This window comes from Lasiosphaeria miniovina, assembly GCF_030549165.1.
Source record: "Lasiosphaeria miniovina strain SMH2392-1A chromosome Unknown B0T26scaffold_1, whole genome shotgun sequence".
In the NCBI taxonomy this organism is placed as follows: Eukaryota; Fungi; Ascomycota; class Sordariomycetes; order Sordariales; family Lasiosphaeriaceae; genus Lasiosphaeria; species Lasiosphaeria miniovina.
The window spans coordinates 7,565,826-7,588,425 of NW_026848220.1; the positions used below are offsets into that span (position 1 = coordinate 7,565,826).

The window sequence follows — 22,600 nt, forward strand, 5'->3', positions numbered from 1 at the left end:
AAGCCAATGAAACGGCTTAGAGTTCCCGAATATAGTGGGATCACAACCAAAAGTATGACAGGGGGGTTGTTTGGATGGCATGGTCAAGATAATACTAGCAACATCTTGCACTGGGAGCGGGAAGTGTCATTCGACTGAAATGGCCCCCACAACGCAGCTTTTTAGATGGCGTTTTCTGATTTGTCAAAGCACTTTGGCTCCAGTTTCCTGCGACTGCTTGGAATCTGATGAGACTGAGAGGATTATGCACGCTACGGGATTTGCTAGCTCGAATACTAAAAGCGTCTAGATTGGCTCTTAGAGGATGCTAACCTCTCGTAGAAGATACCCCGATGCTTCCCCAATTCATGAATGTAGTATAAGAGGTGGCCCAGCTGACTCTAGTGAGAACCCAAACTCAACTTCTCCATCCAATACCCCTTACTCCAAGACCTGCAGATATCTTATTGATAAACTGTACGATGGCGAATACCACTGGCTCCAAGAAGAGTCTCCGCATTGGCATAATGCTTGAGGCTGTTCAACTATCTGACATTGTCGGCGTGGACATCTTTGGTAACCTGTCTAGAGGGTACATGGACGAGGTGAAAGTGCTCGACCCGAGCATTGCTGCGTTCGAGGAGCACGCGGTCGACATGGAATTCTTCTACATTGCGACGACGCTCGAGCCCACAATGATGGTCCCGGGCCTGAACTTCACGTTCCAGCCGAACGTGACGTACGACGACTGCCCACGCGATCTAGACCTGGTCCTCATTGGCGGGCCGACGCCCGCCCACCGGCCCGCACAGGCCGACAAGTTCATCAAAGAAGCGTGGCTCAAGACGCGCGTCTGGATCACGACGTGCATCGGCAGCGCCTGGCTTGCGAGCGCCGGTGTGCTTGAGGGCAGAAAATGCACCACCAACAAGGGTTTCTTGGGCACGGTCCAGCAGATGTACCCTGACACCGAGTGGCTGCACCAGCGCTGGGTCGTCGACGACAAACCATATGATGGCCCTGATGGCAAGGGCGAACTGTGGACGTCGGGTGGTGCCGGAGCCGGTGTGTTTTTTTTTTCTCCTTTTCCTGTTTCCATTGCTAGAGCGGGGAGCCGATTGCTAACACTTTGCAAGGCATTGAAATGATTGCTGAGTACTGTCTCAAAAACTTCAGCAGGGATTTTGTTACTGCCTTGGCTTTGGAGGCCCTGGAGTTCAACCCAGCGGGCAGCAGGGGGCAGTTCTACTCATCCTGACCAGCCACAGGCTCGAGGGTCGTGAATTGACGTTGAACGAACTGTTTTACCTACCTAGATAAGATTCTGGTGCTCCTTGAGCGCGAAATGAATTTTGCGATCAGTTTTGGGCAGAATTTGAATTGCCAAGCCCAGCAGAAGGGTGACAAAGCCGTGTAGGTACTTATTTCCTGCTCAGTATCGTAGTTGCCCAAGCAATACGCTTGTGCCTGCCTTAGCAGCACACCCCTTAGCAGCACACCGAGCGAACACAGTCCTTCAACCAAATGAACACAGTGCACCGTAGCTTACCAAAGTGTTGAATGCGATCGAAGTTGACAGCGCATTGACTTGTCTGCTGAAATCAGGTCTAGTGGTACAGGAAAAGAGCGCTTTCTTATACTGAAGAAAAGAGGGTAAAAGAAGCACGATAATCAGCCGTTCGGAATGAAATGAGGGCATTCCGAGGGCCAAGAATGAAGGAAAATGAAGAATGAAGGGAGTTGGCGTGGCATGCTAACCAGGGCCTGAAAATGTGGTTCAATTCCTTGAAAAGTGTGTCAATTCCAGGCGACACAAAGCGTGCACCGAGAGAAGGCCAGGAAGGCGCAGTTAGTGCCTCTAGTAATTTAACTTTTCTATGTTTTCTAACCAATCCGACTCATCGGTCGCCTGCTGTCTTCTCGTGGGTTCAGGTCTCCGGATGCGATATACAGATTAAAGTTGGTCACGAAAACAAAGCCAATACCCGGCGGAAGCACGAAGCTCAAGTCCAACACGAAAGGTTCTCGGATCTGGCTGACTGCCTCCAACTGGCGCATCACATGCCGGCCGCTCCGCTCCACACACTTTCAACGGCCCGGAGCCGTCAAGGTTCGGCATAGCTATAAATTTACCGATAATATGTACACCGAGAAGACTTACGCCGTGCGGTAGTGTCAAACTCAATCAGCTGGCACAAGTACAAATAGAACAAGAATGCTGCAACTGGCGAATCAGGTCTTCGGATAGACATAGGCCCTGAAGTGTTGTGTGGTATCATTCTGACTGCCATTTTAGAAACAAACGGGGACTTCGTACATACCTGAGTCGCCGACCGGGGTTCACCAGATGAGCTGGCAACTCGGAAAAAGAAACGAAACTAATTTCCGGGTCTCACGCACGCTCTCGATGGGCATGAGCCGCACCACCGCCAAAAAAATCTCATTCTCGCGGATTCTGGCACGCGTATCATTCACCGCAGCTTCCTAGCCAATCATGGCGATCTTCAAGAGAATCAAGGGCCTGGAGGTGACGATCAAGGTTAATGGAGCAACAGCCAGAGAGTATGACAATCCTGATGCCGTGCAGCAAGTGCCTAAAGACTTAAAAGATTTTGACATCGCGAACCCGGTAATTGGCCGCACGAAGGCGCCCTACGTCTTGAAATATATTGACGCCAAACTAGGCGCACTATTCAGTTTGGGGGTCTACAAGTCGGCAAACTGCAAACCACGTATTCACCATATTGTGGACACAGATGATTTGAATCTCGGACTTCGTCACGACATCAACAGGGGGACGACCTAGACATCTATCCCCTCTTTCTTAGCCAATGTGGCCCCAAACGGCCGGGATAAAGAACATCGCTTTTGCTTCGCCAAACTTGATGTCGGTAAGTGAGACTAGACGCGATTGACATTTTGTTCCTGTGACTAACGATTCACAGCCGATACAGACCAATTCACTCTCGAAGCCTTAAGGGAGCAGCTTGAGAAAGCAAAGAAAATGGGCAGTCTCAAAATATCTCTTCATCATATGAAAGACGGGAGAATGTTACGTACGCGGCCATCGAAATCCATGCTAAAAGTTGCAACGCCAACGCTGGCGGAAAAAGCACTCAAGGGCAAAGCCCTGGATTGCTTTGCCAGGTAAGTGTTGAGGTTGCATGATGCAATTTTGCAAAAACCAGGGCTATGACTGACATGCACCTAGTACTCACGATCCAGTGCCTGTCAATAGTCATGTATATGAAAAGCCCGAGAACGTTTATAATGGCCACTTGGGACGCCCATTCGCCGTGTTTGAGTTTCGCTATCAGCCCACGGGTGAGTCGCATTGTTGATCGGTATCGCCATGGGGGTTGAGGTCTAATATCTTGATAGAAGGTTTGATACAGGGGATTGTTCATCGTCCAAGCATTACCGAGGAAGTTTAAAGTATGTCCGCAGAGCAACTCCGACGGCGCGTCCTCGAATTGATGGCGAAACAAGAGGTGAGAAGATCTACGTTGATTTGCCGTACACCGGTTTCATTACTGACCTTGTTCTTATTAGGCCCTTAATGTCAAACTCGAGCGGGTGGCTGGCATCAAACGAGAGGCGCCCGAGATGAGCGAGGCAGAGTTTCAGTCACTTTATAAGAGCTGAAAGCTCGCCAACGGTCCTGTAGAGGTTGATCTTACCGATGATTTGTCGGTATGCTAGTCTCAAGTGGTATTCCATGGGTTAGTTTGAGCTTTGATATTTGGTTTGCTGGGCCCAGCAGGCCAATGTGGATGGGATAATGGTCGTGTGGGGTATTCTTTCTGTAACGGCTTGCTTGTGATTTTGTCGACAATATTATAGCATGTATGAGTTGTGATGGCAAGGGCCAGAGGTTCTGTGTATTGCATTTGTTCGTGGTACTCAAACTACGTAGGGATCCTACAGGTCGAAGGGTTGGTAGATGCGGGGGTAATCTTGTGTCTCTCCTCCCTCCCTCTCTGCGGAACTAAGGTAGGTTCTGCGTGCGACCGGGGTTTTTGTGTGTGTGTGTGTGTGAGGTCCCGCGCCGCACGTGCCTACTTGCACGTGCGTACTCGCGCGATCTCTGCTTCCTCCCTGCTAGTGTGCGGTCACCAGTATCGCTATTCTAACAGCATTAAAGGTAACTGGTGGACGGTCTTTACGTATTGGTTTTCACACTTCACAGGCAATTTAGCTGAACATCACTTGCGTCATATGCCGTGCCTCTGCGACTGGCAAAGAGATGTGAAAACTGTCACCAGATCCGTGAGTGTCCTCCAAGAGACGTGCTTATAATTGTGTCCCAGTTTGACATGGTAAATGGTCTAAGAGTCGCCGAGATGAGCGTTCTGGCAGTCCCTCCGACTAATTGCACCCCAATGGGGTGTTCTGATTGGGGTGCTGCCTGGGCACGTGCATCCATCCATCTAATCATGTTGCAGTCCCAACCAGAGCCCCGGCCTCAAAAACAAAGTGGAACTCGAACCAGATTCAACAGACGACAGCACCGCCACGGAATAAAAAAAAACCCTCGACATTGCGAAACAGCCTTGGATGTAGCGAGTACTTATTGTAGAACGGTAACACGCAGACACGGCATCACATAATCCTTGGCGTGAGTTTCCGGGGCGTGCAATCTTGGCCGACGCGACGAGGCGTGACAACGAGCCTAACACTCAGCGCACCTCTCGCGCTTTTTTGCGTCCCACTCCCCACTTCCCTACGGGCATCCTCCTCAAGTGGCACGACAGTACCACAACGCCAGGCCACGAGAGCACGGTTTCCCGGGGAAATGAGCGCCGGTAGAGCACATGGCGCCGTGATCCTCGTACCAGCCTAGGCAGGAGACGAGCACTGCCTGTTCAGAAACTTTGATCTTTGGAGCAACACCCTCGCGCTTCCCCGCCTTTTACCCTGCTTCAAGTTGGGGTGCATCGAGCCATCAACGCACGGCGGCGCCTCTCAGTGCACAACTTCTCTGCGCCTGCAGCCTGTTTTAGGAAGCAACAGTCGCACTCTGCCATCCTGAGTACCTGCTCAGGAAGAAGGCGAAGATTGAAGGACGTGTCTGCACACCGCGCATCGCGCACTGCCTCGGCCCCTCGATCGACAGGCGGCGCCCATCGTTGCACAACAGCCCAGACGACCCGTCTCATCAAGCCCCGCCCCATCCCCCACCGGCGAGCACGTCTCACGTTTCTCAGATAGATCGCCGAGGTCGCACAACTCCTGCTCAGGCCTTTTGCTTGACGCAAAGTCTGGCCGCCTGTGACTGGAGGATACTCTATTTCGCATAGCAACTTTCTTAGTCTCTTGCTCGTCCTTTTTCCTCGCCTGTCCTTGACAATTTGCCCGAAATGCCAGACCATCCATCATGGCGCCTCCTTCCGGCCGCCGCCCATGGTATCCCGAGCCTCCTTGTCTCCACAGTCTTCACAGCCGAGTCGTACAATATACACCTCACCGATCTCGCCAACGTCTGGGTTGAGTGCATGGATAGAAAGCCCATCGTCAAGAGAGGACTTGTGGAGGACACGAGCATCGATCCTACTGACGGGCCTGACCAAATCCGAAAGATGCTAGAGCTCCTCCGGGCCGCCTTTGACGTGAGCGACCCCGATCATGCAAGCACATCCTTGAGCTTGAGCCTGGCAAAGGACGGCGACGATAGTTCCCTTGTCATCCACATCACCTGCATTCTACCAAAGCCTCTAAAGCCGTTTCGATGGCCAATGCACCTGAAAAAATGTCCTCAGTCGACTCTGGCCACAGAGCTAATGCTGCCCCTGGTAGAAGTGCACCTAACTCGGATGCGACAGATAGAAGACCTTGTTTCTGTCCTTCGGGAGAAAGATAGCATCATCACTAGGCTGATCGACAAGCTCGAGGCAACCGGGACAGGACTTGAACATGTCTTCAACTCGCTCTCGGGCAAGCGCAAGGTCACCAGAGCAGCAGCCGAAGGGAAGATCAAGGGCCTTGCCCCATTTGTTGAAGCCGATCTTAGGAACGGACCTGCGATACAGAGTGCGCTGGCTGGGCTATCCGATGTGACTACGCTCCTCAAAAGCGTCTTTGGTGCCGCAGGCTTGGAGTACAGGCAAGACATGGAACTGGAAGCCTCGCCCATGCTTGACGACTGGTGGACGAAACTGGGAAAAGGCCAACAGCTTGTTCTCGCTGAGCGCTCGAAGGAGGAGGATCGTGAAACGCCGCCGTCATTGCAGCCAACTAAGACCAATGATAACCGCGAAGGGGACGATTTCCAGGTCCAGGCCACCCCGCCTGGCTTGGCCGCTCGGAAACGCCCTGCCAACACACGACCCGAGCCGCTTGCCGGCGACGAGACGTCAGACGGTGACGAGACATCAGAAGGCGATGGAACTGTCGAGATCCCGAAAAGCCTGCCTTCACACAATGATAGAATGGCTGGTAAGCCTTCCGCCCCTCGAATCGGCGCTCTTGGCAGGTATCGAAAGCCATCTCCATCTCCCCCTCGTGCCGCGACGCCGTCAAGAGCAAAGGCTCCAAGGGGGGCTTCTATAAACAGCGACTCAGAGACAGCCTCAGACGAAGATGAAGATAACACAATGAGATCTACCACGGCTTCGTCTCCCAGGCATGCTCCGCGGCGGGGCGGACTTGGACGTATTGGCGGAAAGATTAATGACACATTGCCTGCGCCTGAACCCCACCGATCAAAAACCCCCACACCCCCAAAAGAACGGCCGAGCCCACTGCCGGGGAGACACAAGCTTGGTGTTATAGGCAAAAAGGCCCCAAGCGCTGAGCCAGTCACACATATGGACGGTACAAGTGACGATGACAGGGGCAGAAAGAAGAGCGCTGCGGCTCCACGAAATAAGCCCGAGACACTCCGCGAAACCTCGCAAGAGCGAGCGGACCGGAAGCGAGCGGAACTGCAAAAAGATTTGGAAAAGAGGGCGGCGGCTGGCCCTGCAAAGAAGAAGCGAAAGTTCTAGCGCTGCCAGCTCTCTGTTAACTTCGCCCGGGCTCTTTCATGGTGTCTTTCTCTTTCCTCGCACAGCCACCGGGACCACTCTGCCAGGAACAACGCTTGAACCGACGAATTTAGTACCACTAGTGAGAGATACATCATCATCCGCTTTGTGTATTCACAATTTGAGCCCATATTCAGTTAAACCCCTTATAGTTGTTCGTGCAATCGGCATCGAGGTTCGTTTCTTGTTGGTTCAAGCAATATGCCTGGCGTGTACCGCCTGGGCTGACGACATTAATGTCGGTCGCATGGATATTACTACACACCTTGGCACTGCTACATGCGAATGCCGCGATAAGCGGTCTGTACTTCGCGCTCGTCCTGCCTTTGAATCGTCGAAAGACTATGTTCTCAATCGTCAGCGAGCTGGGATACTGCTGGCAGAGGGCTAGGTTGCGCTGGCCATAACACTGAGTGATCTCAATGGCATAGTCCACGTTGTCGATGAGCATATCCTCGTACGTGATATTGCGAACGCTGCCTGAACCCCCGCCGCCCTGGAGGTCGCTCGACATTGCCGATGCCGTATTGGGCCACACCTTGATGCGGGCACCATCAGAAGCGTTATGCATACTGACATTGCTGACCATGATCGACTCAACGATGTCGAACTCGCCCACATATTGACCGAGACTGCCGACGCTGATCCCGTGCGAGCCGGCGCAAAAGAGCGACTGGACCAGAATATCTGTGCTGTTGGGCTTGAACGATATGCAGTCTGGGTCGCAACTGGTCAGCCCAACTGATCAGCCGCCTTGTGGCAAGCGATTGACGGATGCGATCGCCCAGAAACAATAACCACTTGCGCGAGCAGCCACCCGACATTGCCCTCGACGAGGATCCAGTCAGGAACCACAATCCTTGCCAGGTGTTTGGAGTTTCCCCGTCACACTCGGGTTGGGTATGCACTCCCTTGACGTCCGTTGACTCACCGTCGGCATTGTTGACAACGGAGTTCATGATGGTTACGTCTCGGCTTCGATACGTGTCCCAACCGTCGGTATTTTTAGCAGTGTTCTTACTCGTACTGTCGCCGGCGATACTGATGTTGTTGAACACAATATTGCTCGCATTTGCAACGAAGTGGTAATACTGCGGGCTGTGCCGGAGCACCAGGTCTGACAGAACGCTGTCCTTCAGCCCGTCAATGCCAACCAGTACTGGCCGCAAGGTATAAGCGTTGGCGGCGTATGTATCGTACCAAACCTGCCCGTTACCGTCCAGTGTTCCACCTACAATGACACAGTCAGTCCTCAAGTACCGTGCGTTTCTCTGGAGGCCTAGCACCTCTGACTATGGCAGCCTAACTTGGCTGGACGCTAGGATTGAGGACAGTGAGAAATGGATAGTTGAGGGAGCACGTCGTGTGCCTTTCGGCCGGGCAACTGTGGTTCCGGCGAACAAGGTTCACGGTGACTGGGAATAGAACGGAACAGTGCATCTTCCAGCGCCTTTGTCCTCCACTCCCAGCCCGGCGAGCAACGAGAGGCCCGAGTCGGACTACCTTACGGCCGGCACAGCAGAGCGACAGCGGGTGTTACTCTCGGCCTGGAGACGTACCGCCATAGATCCACACATCTTCGCCGCCAAGCTTGAAGAAAGACGTGACGTTCTGGAAGATGAAACGAAACGAATGGGCCTGCCAGTAGGCCGTGTCGTTGGTGAAGCGGATGCGTCCTTGGATATCTGTTGCACACAGGTTAGCCAGTTCCCTCCGTTGAGCCTCCAATGTGTTGCGCTAGTTCCATTTATCACCGACCACAGCACGTCTGATGCAGATACTGTCATACCTATGTCGATGTGCTTCAGAAAGGTCCAGTCCATGGCAGTACCAATTACGTACACCTTTCCTCTGGGGAAGAGCACATGACCCCCATTGTTACACCCGTGGAAGGCGGAAAGGATGTTATCTGAGTCGTCGGTAATCCCATCGCCATACGTCTTGACGACACAAAGCCTTGATCGACGCTGTGGTGGGTTAGGGAAAGGCAGTCTTGGATTATATGGCATCGGCGAAAGCATAGGCCTCTGCGACATGCTTTGGGAGGCCACAATGGCCGCTGCTTGCAACAATATCGAGAGAATCCCGGAGAGCTTCATGGTCGCACGCCCGCCAGTGGGGTTTCTTGAAGTACGAGCCGAGCAACTACTCTTCAAAGGCCACAAATATATCTTCTCTACGACCATACAAGGTCCGACAACAAGGGACGGGATCTGAGATAATTCCACCGTTCGCTATGGTATTAATCGAGACTCGATAGTCCTGTCGACCCCTCCCGTGTTCCAATATATGACAATTTATGCCATCTTGGCGCTCTCCATTTTGCCGGATTTACGCGTCATACAACCATGGGGATGTACCCGGGTTCCCTCCCTTTGAGAAAGCCAAGAACAACAAATCAGCATCATGCAAGTTGTTCCTGGGAGCTGTCAGCGCTGGGATATGTCTCGAGGCAATGGTAGGCGCAAAAGACAACCAGGTGGAAGATTCGGCGAAGAACCCCCTGAAACGTCGAACGTCCCGGAACTTTGCCCTATTCTACGGGGATGCCTCCCTATGGGCCTCGGGTTTGATGCTTGTCATAGTTTAGCACATGTCTGCACACCTCTGGATTGCCATGCATGGAGGCTAAGACATTACGACGACCTTAGTTTTGTTTGGTTCGTTTCGTACAGCCTCATCCGTTTGTTATTCTGTTGGGTCTCTGCTTCTCGCTTCTCGTCTTGGAGAGGGTTGCTGCTGACATCACACCATCTTGGGGCTCGCGATCCGAACGGCGAGAAAGGGAAAGAAAACAATACTAATTGTTACCCATGTGAGAAAAAAGCAGACCCAATCACGGATTATGGTTCCCCTCCACAAAGAGTCAATCATTCCGAGTGCTTTCGTTGCCCGGTCTCATTCAAGGCGGGAGAGCGACATTTTTGCGTTGTTTTCCTGCGGGGATCCTTCTGGTCGAATCAGGAACTGACAGGTCACCCCGTGAGTTTTGATGCGCCCGTTGTTGGTATCGAGGGCGTGGGAGTAAGACAGGCAGTGAGGTACTGGTAGCGATAGACATGGACCTGAGGCCTTGCTGCCCTTCCTCCACGCCGGCTTCAACATGATATCGTGTTACAACCACCTCACGAAAACCCGACGGCCACGGAACGGGACGGGTGCATGGGACTACTGCACCGGGTCCCAGCTTTGCATTCGCGGGCATCCAGTCAGCTCCATCTCGCCAAAAAGTGCACCTGCGCCACTTTCCCGGCGCTGCCTGCCGAGACTCACGAAGCGGAGGTCTTTCAATCTGTGAGGTTGGGATTGAGGTGTGCCAATGCATTGCTCGCCAAGGCAGGGGTCTTGATGATTCATCCAAGTTGCAACTTTGGCTCCCAATCAATCACTGTCAGTCGTTCCCCAGCCTGGTGCGGCATCCGTTTGAGGAGTTGCCGGAGTGGGTGGATAGCTTTCTCTGTCTACTCTCTGCCATGCAGAGTCCCATCTTCGGTCCGAAGAAAAACTCTCCTTGGCTCAACTTGCGGCGCTTTTGGCATACCCTTGACTGATCCTCGCTTCTCTTCTGCTATTGCGTTGCCATTTCGAGAGAGTGGCAGCTTGAACCGGCAGCGTCAGGAATATCAGCGAGCACAATGCTCCTGTGGCACAAATCCCGCGTACCGGGTTTGGTCAGCCGATGCAATCTCGATCGAGCGGGAGACGCCGAGAGATCGACGGCTCAGCTTACGAGGGCATGAGGGCAGTTACCAGAAACCCGGTCGGATCAATGAGAAGACCGCATAGTACCTGTCGTTTGCTCACTTGCTGTGGGTGATTGTGAGCCAGGTGTCTCGTTTTGGGGACCACACGCAGCATTATCGCCATTGTCGGCGGCGGCGCGACGCCGGGTTCTCCACCAATCCTTTCAAAGTATTGAACTCGACAACTAACAACCGATTCTAGGGGTAACTAATTTCGGTTCCCGCCGGTCTTTTGCTTGATGGCTGCATGTAGTCCTGTCTGGTCACAAGCGGCTGTTGCACCGGGTCGATTTGTGACGGCAGCCGACGAGGCTGGTCCCTAGACCTGCTCCCACATGGCAGAAAGAACACACCCACCCACGCTGTAATTAAGACGACCTGTGGTTATGTGATAGGGTTGGCCAGTCTTGAGAGATGCACTGCCCGGCGAAGAAGCCATACTTCCCTTCTCCTGACACCTGTTAAGAGCCTAAGTGCAGCTGTCAGAATGTAGGCCGACACAGAGCACAACGCTGCCAAAAAAGCGGTTAATGTCGATCGGTACTCCGTACAGATGTCTCTTCTGGGTTTAATTACGGAGCACGGGTACCTCCCACGGGCCACTTCAGCTACTACTATCTCTCGGCCCTGGCCCCGCTTTCTTTTTGCACGGCCAGACGCTACATACTCCCGAACCCTGAGGAGCGCCAGGGTCGATGAGCAGACGCTCACTGAAAGCCTCCACTGCACACGCCGCAAAGACGCCGCCAATACGAGCAAGTGTGAACGCGAACATATCCGTAGTCAAAGTTCCCATTATCTTGGCTCGCATGCATTGCCGGCTTTGAGTTTGAGTCTTCCTCGTCCATCACAAGGTACCTAGCCGAACCCGTCTATGTCTTCGATACTTTCTGTGCGGCGAGGCAGTGACGGCTCCTGTGATTAGCCAATTCTAGCCGAGTTGCTTCAAAGACAGTGCATGGCGCATGCAGAGGCAGAGGATAATATTGCACTCGCCGGCTTCAAAAGGCATCCCTCCCTGTGATACATCTCCGGTTCAGCGCATTGGATGGCCGCCCACCAACAGTAAGTGACAGGTCACAGCAAAGTGGCACTTTTGCCTATCGGTTTCCCTACCTGCCTGTTCCCTCTCTATCCCTGGAGGGATCATACCCGTTCTCGCATCCGCTTGGAAATCTACGAGAAACACATGATGGATTAGGCTGGGCACCGACTGCGGAGCCGTTCTACTACTATGTAGTAGTTGGCCTGAACTGCCATCTGCTGGTGAGATTTGTTGACGGTACACAACGCCTGCCTGGCTTGTCATCAACAGACTCGTACTCTCCACAAAGCTCACCACCCCGCCTCGCAGCCTTAATGCGTTTGTCATGCAGCTCTCCAGTTGCCATCAAGGGTTAGGTCGTGCGCAACAGCAGGAGCAAAAAGGGAGACTATTGATACCCCCACTTGTGATGGCCGTCCCGAGATGAGCTTCATCCGAGGGCGGGCACCAGAGCCGGTGGGAACTAGAATAACCGTATATACCAGCCAATGCTTCGAATTAGAGCGTCGCAAGATCTGCCGGAACGCATTCTAGCGTGCATGGAGGTTAAAATGCTCGAGACCTGTTGATTGATCTCGTATGTCAACGCTTCGGCATGAGCACAGTGCGTTCGCTCATTGCCTGCCGCGTTAGACGGCAGCTGTCGGGTGCCTGTCCACACCCCACGGTTTCCAGGGGTGGGGGGCCTCAGGTTCTGTTGTTGACCCCGCCTGTAACTGTCGTCGCCCACCACTATCCCTACGGATCGGATACAGCGCAGGTGTTCCGTATATGGTACCTATTTGTACCAACCCTCAGCCCCCCCGGTATTACCTAGATACGAATACATGTGCCTAGGAATATGAGTTATGCGAATGGTATTGTACAGTTTCGGTAGATAATCAAGAATTACAGCGTAATACACAGAAACACCTCACTGCTGTATTGCGTATGTACTATTCAATACTCGTACCTTGTAGTCAAGGGGTTTGGAGTACCTTACGTAAGGGGCTCGCGCGAACCCCGCCAAAAGCAAATCTAGTTCAGCCGTTCAGCAGGCCACTGGATAAATCACAAGCACAATCCGCCCTGCGCTCCACTTCAACTAAAACCTAAGTCCCCGTCCGACCGCGCGCCTAATACTTGGGTATCAGGCCATCGACAAGCATTCCATTACATTCCCGCCGCAAAGGACAAATATCGACGACCTCCATTCTTAATATACGAAGCCTGCTTCCATTGCTGCGCGCGCACCTGCACGCGCCAGTCTGCAGACAATAAGGCGTCGTGCGAAGATGGACATCGCTGCCACCACTTGCGTTTACCGACGAGGTATTGCTGTCTCTGTACATGTAGTGTACGTACATACATACCTTACATGCTTTGGCTGTGCTGTACTTTTGACAGGTGACCACTGCAGCCCTGCAGGGTCGCTTCGGCTTGTTTCAGAGGTCCGTCGGGTACTTACGACTATTCCTTCCTATCTCACGAACTCATTCAGTTGTGTCCCTTGATCACCTCAGGGCATGGAACGTCGAAGTGCAGAGAGCGAACCCGCGTCGAAAGGCACCCTTGCTGATGAGCTGGCGAGCCTGTGCCGCGAGCTTCTAGCTCAAGCACACCCACCACGAGCTAGCGAGCTCTGGAGTCACAGTCGGCAGTTGTAGGCGCACCGCCTTTCATGCCAACCAAACGCCCATGCCTTCAAGGGCCGACCCGATGGAACGGAAGCCAATCATGGCGCATGCATCCCCAGAAGCTGACAGGGATTCACATTGACGCACGCCATTCACATCCAATCGCCGCACACCAACCAACGCGCTAACAAGTCCGTCGATCCTCCAACACCTTAATCTTTCGGCGTTTTATTGTCGAGAGTCAGAAAGGGAACCTGGGATACCGAAGCTATATTGGCAGACTTGCAGTTACGGATATCCCCAGCCAGCGTGGAAGCAACCTGCGCAGCGGACATGAACCGATGGTGGAGGGGTGCAACGCGCGGCCGTCCAGCCGCAAATGCGTAAGGGTCTTGTGGCTTGGCAGGCGATACCGTGATCTAACAGACATGCGCTGGAGGAAGGATTGCATCTAGCACCGTACCGGCATGGCCATGGGTGTGCAATTCCGGCTCTAGCTTATACTAGCCATCACGCTACAATGCGGAGTATTCTCTCGAACCGCCTTGCCGAGAGTTGTTCTGCACGGCGCGATCGCCTACCTCCATGTCGCATGGCACCCCGCTCGGCGCCGAGCCTCTTCCCCTACACCGTACTGTACATGTACACCAACCTCATTTCCACTCAGTACCTACGTGCGTTGATCATATGGAAGCGTTTCACAAAGATTACACAAGCTCGATGCAGCTCCATGGTTCACAGACGCGTGCATCTCTTGATCAAGACAATTTCAGGGGCCGCGGCTTTTTTCGAAGGCTAGACAGGAATCGTCCAGGGGCCTACCCGCTTTTGTCTCGGATGTATGCTTTTTGACTTCTAGAATCATGGCGCAAAGCATATCGCTAACGCCAACGAACGTCGGTAGCACAACATTTATAAGCAGGGCAGAAAACCACATGGCTCAAGCATCTCACAATCTCGGTGAGATTCCTTTGCCCCCGCAGGCTTCCACGTAAGCCCACGGGTGGCTTGGCAGTGAGATTTGTGGCTTGCATCCAATCCGTCCATCGAAAATAGCAACTGCGCCCAAAGACCAACACAAGCTGGCCATTAAGCGATTATCTAGGCTGCCATGCAATGGAACCTTTGAAGTGCAATCCCAGGGACCAGCCAAGGGCAGCTCATCTCCTCACCCCTTGACTGGTCATCCCTTGACGCGCCAGAGCCCCCGATACGCTCCGTTAGGACGAACTAGATGGAAAGATACACGAATTTCGTTTCCCGGCCTAGCTGAGGCTTCGGACTTCATCGCAAGGCCGAAGAACTACCAGCTTCCATCTAGCTAAGGTGTGTTACACATGTTAGTTTGGTCGTGGCCGAATATGTGTTGAGCAAACAGGCATAAACGAGGCCTCCCTCTCCAGTTCGTCGAGGCCCCCCCTCTCGAGCTGCTCGAATCTGCAGACCGCGACAAGACCATGGCCATATGGTAGAAGGGACCCTGCATCAAATTGGCAGCGGAATGAACCGTCAATGATAAAAAAAACCACGCTTCGTAATCCGAAAGTATAGTGGCGCAATTTAGGCTTTCCAGGCAAGCTCAATCTGCCCCGACCTTCCGAATCTTGGTTTCCCCTTTCCAGCCCCCACCTTCCACACCCTCTTTGGCCAACTGCCCCACATCTGATCACCATCTCCAATTCCAGTATCTATGGTTCAAGAGACATCAATGGCCCTAGCCATGGTCTTGGGTGCGTTTGATACCATCTGAGCGTGCTCTTCTCACTCTATATCCTAGCCGGCAAGGAATGGTGACATGTTATGCGATGAACGACGCCTTGCATTGTCCTCAAGGCAGAACCGAGCTTCGTCTTGCCTTGCCCCACATGTGCAAGGGACAGGTGAAGAAACAAGGACAGGGCGTGGGAGAGTAGGCAGGGGCCGGGGGACGAGGTAAAGGCACACCACCGTTCGGACGACGCTTACTGGTTTGGAAAACGCGCGCATATTCTCGGAAACTCTTGCCTTTGATCTGGATATCGGGTATCTCGAATTTTAGAGTCCGGCTCTAGAGTCGAAGACTGACTTTCTCCCCCCCCCGGCGGTGACTGCCTGCTGTTGGTCCTCTCGCAGCGGTCTGGGAACACCTCAATACTAATTAACAGCGTGTGCGGGCTCGTGGGGCAATGACTTAGCCACGGACCCTGATCAATTTGCCATCCCGCAAGTGATATCCCTTACTTACGACTGCGTGGGCAGGTTAGATTCCCCGTTGAAAGATCATTCCACTTCGTCTGGATATCAATAGAAGCATGTGGCTTCCTCCATTCTTGCCGCAATGGTTTCATTTAGGTCGATTGGAGTCGAGTTCCGGATCTAGACGACGAGTCCAGTAGTTCTAGACCCCCGGGTTTCTCTTGCATTGCAGCCAGCATTGCGATTGCCATAGCCAAGTAGTCCGGTTCCGAACACAGTAAGCACGTCCAGTACACGTGGACCGGGGATAGAGAAGGGCCAGGCGCGATGCATAGCAGCCACCGAAAACATACCACCTTCCGCTCTCGTTGTCGCTACCGGGCCAATAGTACATACCGGTTTCTCTACGTGTGCGGCTCTTATCGCCCTCTTCCATGGTCCTAGTCGAGAAGGTTAGTTTCTCGCAACCCGTTGCTGCCACCACGCGCAGCGGGGACCTCGCTTGGCCGCCCTGTGTCCTGTAACTGGACAGCGGGGAAAGCACGCCCGTCATCGCCATCTCGCCCGGTTGACACAGCTGTGTTGTTGCGGTCGACATTTTGCGTTTGTGCTACCCTTAGCGTCTCTAACTTCGTGGAGATCAGCCCAAATTGCAGCCAGGGGCGTCCGCCACTGGGCGTCAAACCTTGGCTTTGGGATGTTAAGAGTAACGGGAACATGGGTTGGGCGTTTTTGTGGAGGGTGTTGAGGTGGGAGAGTTTGATTGGCTTATTTTTTTTGTCTGCGTTGGAATAAGCAATCCAACAAAGCAAGGGGAGAGAGATCGAGGACTAGAGCTGAACCTAAACCAGAACTAGCAGGCCTGCCTTACCTCGCCCTGGCCAGTCTCCCATCGGCCGACTCCAGCTGCGATTTTTTTTGGTAGCTGGGGAGGAGGGGCTCGGTTTTGCGTGTACGATTCTGGGGCCCCGCACTGTTCGTGCCGATCGAGGGATCTCATTGACCGATTTGGCCTTCCGGTTTCCTCCGCCCTCCCTCGTTCGAATTGGAGACGCCCGGTCTCCAAAACAAAACGACCTTTGGGACAACCACCAAACCAGCTCCCGTGCAGCTGATCACCCTGTCAAATGGGGAGGAAAAAAGAAAGGGAAGGGGTCTTGCCACTACTCTTTTCATCTACACACACAAACTCGCTCTTATGCCCGCCAAACAAGAGTTTGAAGGGTGAGGCGTATGTTACTGGACCTCAAACGCAGACTGTTGACGCTAGTCCGCTCGCTGCCTGCCCCACTTCCCCCTGTCTACCTAAACCAAAACGCCCCCTTTTTTTGACCCCTCTCTCGAACTGACCAAAACGGGCGTTTTTATCAGTCACGCCCTTGTTTTCTCCCTCAGAAACTGGGATGGATGGAAATTGCTTGCGAGCGCTCGAGTGGAATCTTCATTTCGATAACGCTGGAGCAGAAAGGTGTTAACAAGGGTAAAGATATGGCTCTTTCTAATTTCCACTTCTTTTTTATTATGCCTGGTCCCTTGTCTAGTGAAGAATGTTGTGGCGGCTTGCCTTTTTCGAACTCCCGCATCATTACCGAAAAGCAAATAAGCAACTATGAACAGAACATTTTATGTCGGTACGTCACCTTTCCTTCCAACCGGGCTCGTCGTTCCATTCCATGAGGCCTCCATGAAATAATACCCTAGAAGCTCCGTGACCGGTATTCTCCTGTATGTACGCACACCACACACCACGCACACACCACGCACGCCCTCTGTCCCACATTCGACACAGACAATCCCCTTGTGGGGGAGAGCGTCTGTCCGTCTGAACTCTCCGTTTGGCTAGGTACCTAAGTGCCTTCTCTTTCCGGAATCCAGCACACTCCACACTTCCTTTTCGTCGAGTATTCTTATCACTCGCTGTGCCGTGTCGGGGCGTGACCTGACGTGCTGTGCTGTGCCATGCCGCCTAATGTCGTTGTATGCCAAGTTGCAAAGAAAACACCAAAGCCCATGCAGATGCCCCATGTAATGCCCCCCAACGAGACCTAGTATTCCGCAGCTGAGGGCAGATGGACAGGAACAGGATGATGTGTATGTGTGGAAAGACATGAGAATGATAATGCAAAGGCTTGCCTCATGTTTTCCTGCCCCCCTTTTTGCTTTCGCTATGCCAGAACCGGATTGCCTCCCTCACTCGTCGCTATGCTCCTCGCCGCCCAAAAAGGGAAAAAGAGAAAAAAAGAAAAATATCCGGTAAACCTAAAAGTCCCTGTGTTTTTTCCATTTTCCGCCTCTTACCCCTTTCTGGCCCGAGCCCCCCCGTGTCTGTTGTCGCATGTAGCCTGTCGTGTCCATGTTCTCGCACGCGATGTTATTTTCCGTCTGGAAAAGAAAATGAGGAAATAATAAACCGCAAGAGGAGAAACAAATTCCGGGGCGGCGTCCCACATCTGGACACTAGCTAGCCCCGGACCCGCATCTGTGCTATCTGGATGGGTTTTGTGTCTGTAGGAATGTAGTTTCGTTGTGATCAAATTTCCATGGTATCCCATTCAAAAAGGATGACACCAAATTAGCCTCGTAAAGAAAAACGGCAAAACCCAGCAAAGACTCTCCCGAAACAAGAGAAATTAACAGAAAAACAATAACGCCGCCGTGATTGGTTCGGCTTTCCCCCCTTCCCATCTCCCTCCCATTCCAGGGTTTTGAAGTTGTACGGTTTGTTAAAGGTAGAATGCGAGAAATTGTTCGACTAGGGTTAAGTAAGGGGGTAAGGTGGGGTGGGGGGGAGGAGAAAAAGAACCTCCAAATTAAAACAACGAGAAAGATAAAAATAAAAAACCGCCAGCCGCTGTCAAGAGGAGGGGAGGAAAAAGGACAAGATCGTATCCGTAAAAAAAAGCGCAAAAAGGGAAGGGTATGCGCAACAAACAGAGAGAACAGACCACAGACAGACAACCCCGCGGTTACACAGAGGGTTTGGGGGCTGAGGGCAGCACCGAGCTTGCTTGCTTGTTGCTTGCTTGCCAGCCTGCTTGCTGCGTCGCCGAGAGGTGAACGCCAAGATAAGACCAAAACGGAAAAAGGAAGCAAAAAAAAAAAAAAAAAAGAAGCAAAGCGCCCCTCTCTTAGTACATCCTCGAAGCTCTGACGTTGACAGCAAAGAGCAGGGGTGTGTAGTGTGTGTGCGCAGGCACTTCTCATTGGCCAGCCCGCAACCACCACGACAGCCCTCGTTCCGTTTCGGGGAGTAGCGAAGGGGGTGGAGGGGGGTCCCACGCAACAACATGGATTACCCCATGAGTTTGGTATCTGTAGAGCAGGATGCCGGGACTGGGCTGGCTGGCCAGGCATCTTTTTCGTTGTGGTGCTAGTAAGGGTGCTGATGGTAGGCCGAGTCGTCCAGGCCTATGCCAATGCCGATGCCGATGACCGCACCGCCGCCGCTACTGCTACCGTTGCTGCCGCCGTTGCTGACGCCGACGCCGACGCCGCCCGCGCTGCTGCTGCTGCTGCCGCCGTTGCCCCAGCTGTAGTTCGTGACCATGTCCTCGTCATAGACGCCCACGATGGGTTGCAGCGGGTAGACCAAGGCCGGGTCTTCGCTGGAAAAGTAGGGTAGGCCGTCGGTGGACAGGCTACTGCTACTGCTGCTGGGGCCTGCCGTGGTCCGCAGGTCGGGCAGCAGCATGACTGGGGCCGCGTCTTCGGCGAACGACGTTTCGGGTGTGATAGGCTCGTCGATGACGGACTCGCTCGGTGTGCGGTTGTGGTGGTAGTGGTGGGGATGGCTGTGACTATGACCTTGATTGAGCTGGGGATGAGGCGGGGGGTGGTGCTGTTCAAGCGGCGATGGCTGGAAGAGCTGTGGTGCCGGGTAATCGCTATTGGCGCTGCTGCTGTTGTACTCGAAATCGACGCTGATCCTGCTGCCGCCGCCGCCGCCTTGGTTCAAGCTAACAAGCTGGCTGGACATACCCCCTCCTCCGACCAAGAAGGCGCCATACGGTGCATCCTCCCCGCTAGCCGGCCCCGCGCCATGCATCAAGCTGTGTTGGAGGCGCTGGCGGTGCTGCGGCATATGCTGGGGATAGTACTGCATTTGGATTGCAGCCGCCGCCGCCGCCGCCGTACCGCTGTGGCGTGACGACGGATGCCTTGCCCTCACCCGACCAGAGAGAATGCCTCCTTTCCTCCCCGGGAGCCGGGCTCCGCTGTAGTCGTGCCCCCTGCTTCCCATGCCTGCTGCTCTCCTTGACGGGTTGCCCTTGCGATATCTTGTCGTGCTTTGTACGCCGTCTTCGATCGCCCAAGGCTCGAGGAACCACTCGGTCGATTTCTTGTTGTCGGCTACGGTACCTGTCGACAGAAAAATATCGGGGACCGAGGAGGCTGCCGCGTCGTCGCTGCCTCCACTTGATGAAGTGCGCTCTCGTTTGGTGAAGGCCTTATCCACGAAGAACGAGGTCAGCAACTACCACCACGGGCACAAATATCAGTAGTTAGACTAGGGGGGGTGGGAACGTACCAAATTCATGCTGAGGTTATGTCGGATACTGTTCTGCCAGCCCTTGCCGTCCTTTTTGCCCTTGTCGGTGTTATCACGGAACCACTGGTATATTTCCTGGAGCGTCAGAGCGTGGCGGGGCGTGCTCATGAAGGCGCGGTAGATGAGTTTCGCGTACGGCTCTTCGTTCTTGTTGCCTGCCATGTTGCCTAGGGTACCGTCGCTGCCGGTTGGGCTAGGAATACTGCTGCTGCGCCGGCTGTGCCTCTGGAGCCCGGGCTCGGATGGGTAGTGGCTGCCGAGCAACTCCTCGCCCGACTCCAGGGCAGTGCCGGGGCTGAACATGTCGTCCTCCATCTTGATGCCCAGCGTCGAGCTGCATGGAGACAGCGGGCCATTATTGTCCTGGACCAAGGTACCTCCTCCGTCGCCAGGCGGTAGCGGATAATGCGACTGGAATGGGTCTTGGTGGCCCTGGATGCGGAAGCCGCTTTCATTTCCATTAAAATTCGCCGTCTGAAGATACGGCCCAGCCACGTGGAAGGAGGTAGCGGGTATGCTGAGCGAGTTTTGGACATAGTGGTGCATGGTCTCCCTCGATAGGGTGGTGACCTCCTCTAGTTGGAACGCCGCTACCTGTTGACTTTGCCTCGGGTACGGGTTTGCAAGATGTTCCGGGACCGACTCCCACGACACTGAGCGGAAATGATCTGGCGACGTCCAGCTGCGAGGTGAAGACTGCCTGGAGGCCGTGGGCTGGAGAAACCCAGCCGTGGAGGAACTGTGAAGAGCATAATTCTCAAACTCGTCACCAGCATCGTGCGCTCGCACCGGAGCGCTCCACAGCGAATCCCGCTGGGTTTGTCCTGGGAGCATGTATGGCTGTTGCTGGCCTTGGGCGGTGTGGTGCCGCAGCGCGCCGCTCACCTGAATACCTGTATCGAACTGTACTTGCCGTGCAGGATCGACTGAAGACTGGTTTGCTGCTGCCGGGGGGCTAGCCGCCTGAGTTATCGGCTGGGGAGACAGGGTGTAGGCTGCTTCGAGGCCCGTGAGCTCTGCGTGCTCTAGCATTTTAGGGGATGATTGCGTGGTGCGAGACTGTCTCGGGTCGACGGCGGGGGAAGTAGTTGGATCCAAGTCTTTGGAATTCTCTAGGTCCATGACGAAAAAGTCTTGGGATCCCTAGAGGGGGAGGGGGGGGGGGGAGTGTTTGAGATCCGGGGCAGAAGGAAGGGGATAGAGCTCTCTCTCTCTCTCAGGCAGTGTCCTAGGCAGGGTAGAGTGCGGGGGGCGGAGACAATAAGCGTATCTGATATCGGAGACGGTCCGCCAAATGGGATGAAAAGTCGGGAACAAAAAGAAAAAGAAAACCGACTCAGTCAAGAGCCAGGGACACTTTCTCGTCAACGAAGGGCTCGATCGGGTGTTATTGGCGGCTGATGTACTCTGGGAACTGTAGCTGGTAGGCCAGCATGGGGGAAGATCGATGACAGGGGGTTTTCATGCAGATTGGTGATGGAACGTGTAGCGCGGTACCTCCAGGAGACAGCATCCCGGACCCTGGAGGAGATCGTGGAGACCAGGACCAGGTGGTGATGGATGTCTAAGTCTATTCCCCGAAGATATGGACTGGCAGGGCAGGGCATGGAAGGGGTGTGGGGGGGGGGAAGAGAGAAGTCACACTTGACGGAGCGGGTGCAATGTGAGTATGCGGCAGCGCATTGTTTGGTGGACTGGGAACCAGACGTCTACCTCCGCCTCGGCTGGCTGGCAGCCTGCGCTGCGTGTACCAAGCAAGTGTGCGCTACATTCCATGTATTGTACCTGGGGAAGAAGTGAAGGCGTGTGGTGGCCCGCCGTGTGCTATGTGCAATGTACAGTACCGTGTACGCAAGCTTTTCGTGGCTGCTTGTGTGTCTGTGTGTGGATGTGAGGTCAGGTAGGCATGTATGTGTGTAGTATGTCTATGTATGTATGTATGTATATATGTGTGTGTGTGTGTGTGTGTGTGTGTGTGTGTGTCTGTGTGTGTGTGCCTACATAGTATGTGTGTGCCTCTGCAGGTGTGCGCAGGTGTAAAGCCAACATGTAGGGGGTAGGTGCAAACAGGAAGGGGGCTTGAATGGCTGGCCTGGCATGGGCACTGCGTGCCATGTACGAAGTACACATGGGATCTACGACGTGCTGTGTATGTACCTGTGTACATCCATCCAGCTCCCGTCTAGACCGGTTCCAGCGATCCCGGGAAAGTCAGAGGAGGCGTGCGTGGTCCATGGGTCCGGCCAGTATCAAGGCGGTTGCAGAAGCGGCTCATAACATGCCCCAGCTGGGGCATGGCTGCAACAGCTTGGCCGCCGCCACAGCTTAACAACATCGAAGCCGTAAGGAAGCGAAATCTGATAGAATCGATCCCATTCCACAGGGCCCCCAAGCCCAACCCCACCGACACTTCAGCACCGGACAAAGCTGCCGTTAGCTGGCCAAGTAGGAACCCATATGGGAGCCGT

At 53.9% G+C, this 22,600-nt stretch overlaps 7 protein-coding genes across 7 annotated transcripts; 5 read left to right on the forward strand and 2 right to left on the reverse strand.

Annotated features, from left to right (window-relative positions):
• Window positions 1–256: 256 nt before the first annotated feature.
• B0T26DRAFT_691059 (class I glutamine amidotransferase-like protein) lies at window positions 257–1,622 on the forward strand. Its single transcript, XM_060441107.1, has 2 exons — window positions 257–1,044; window positions 1,116–1,622. The coding sequence occupies exons 1-2, from the start codon at window positions 462–464 to the stop codon at window positions 1,235–1,237; spliced, it is 705 nt and encodes a 234-aa protein (XP_060304060.1). The 5' UTR covers window positions 257–461; the 3' UTR covers window positions 1,238–1,622.
• An 851-nt stretch (window positions 1,623–2,473) lies between these two features.
• On the forward strand, window positions 2,474–2,785 carry B0T26DRAFT_746997 (uncharacterized protein; the record flags this gene model as incomplete). The annotated part of the gene is made up of 1 exon (XM_060444777.1): window positions 2,474–2,785. The coding sequence occupies one exon, from the start codon at window positions 2,474–2,476 to the stop codon at window positions 2,783–2,785; it is 312 nt and encodes a 103-aa protein (XP_060304061.1).
• A 2,554-nt stretch (window positions 2,786–5,339) lies between these two features.
• Window positions 5,340–6,965, forward strand: B0T26DRAFT_746998 (XRCC4-like factor-domain-containing protein; the record flags this gene model as incomplete). The annotated part of the gene is made up of 2 exons (XM_060444778.1): window positions 5,340–6,414; window positions 6,751–6,965. 2 exons carry the CDS (start codon window positions 5,340–5,342, stop codon window positions 6,963–6,965), a joined length of 1,290 nt encoding a protein of 429 aa, XP_060304062.1.
• Window positions 6,966–7,137: 172 nt separating this feature from the next.
• B0T26DRAFT_746999 (exopolygalacturonase) lies at window positions 7,138–9,103 on the reverse strand (the record flags this gene model as incomplete). The annotated part of the gene is made up of 5 exons (XM_060444779.1): window positions 7,138–7,721; window positions 7,936–8,235; window positions 8,564–8,689; window positions 8,794–8,971; window positions 9,056–9,103. 5 exons carry the CDS (start codon window positions 9,101–9,103, stop codon window positions 7,138–7,140), a joined length of 1,236 nt encoding a protein of 411 aa, XP_060304063.1.
• Window positions 9,104–9,169: 66 nt separating this feature from the next.
• On the forward strand, window positions 9,170–10,114 carry B0T26DRAFT_97979 (uncharacterized protein). The gene has a single exon (XM_060448180.1). It carries the CDS (start codon window positions 9,411–9,413, stop codon window positions 10,053–10,055), a length of 645 nt encoding a protein of 214 aa, XP_060304064.1. The 5' UTR covers window positions 9,170–9,410; the 3' UTR covers window positions 10,056–10,114.
• On the forward strand, window positions 10,002–11,108 carry B0T26DRAFT_97969 (uncharacterized protein). The gene is made up of 2 exons (XM_060448179.1): window positions 10,002–10,823; window positions 10,950–11,108. The coding sequence occupies exon 1, from the start codon at window positions 10,167–10,169 to the stop codon at window positions 10,788–10,790; it is 624 nt and encodes a 207-aa protein (XP_060304065.1). The 5' UTR covers window positions 10,002–10,166; the 3' UTR covers window positions 10,791–10,823; window positions 10,950–11,108.
• Window positions 11,109–18,656: 7,548 nt separating this feature from the next.
• B0T26DRAFT_868072 (uncharacterized protein) lies at window positions 18,657–21,270 on the reverse strand. The gene is made up of 2 exons (XM_060447852.1): window positions 20,112–21,270; window positions 18,657–20,030 (listed from the first exon to the last, which is right to left on the reverse strand). The coding sequence occupies exons 1-2, from the start codon at window positions 21,252–21,254 to the stop codon at window positions 18,954–18,956; spliced, it is 2,220 nt and encodes a 739-aa protein (XP_060304066.1). The 5' UTR covers window positions 21,255–21,270; the 3' UTR covers window positions 18,657–18,953.
• Between the last annotated feature and the right edge of the window lie 1,330 nt (window positions 21,271–22,600).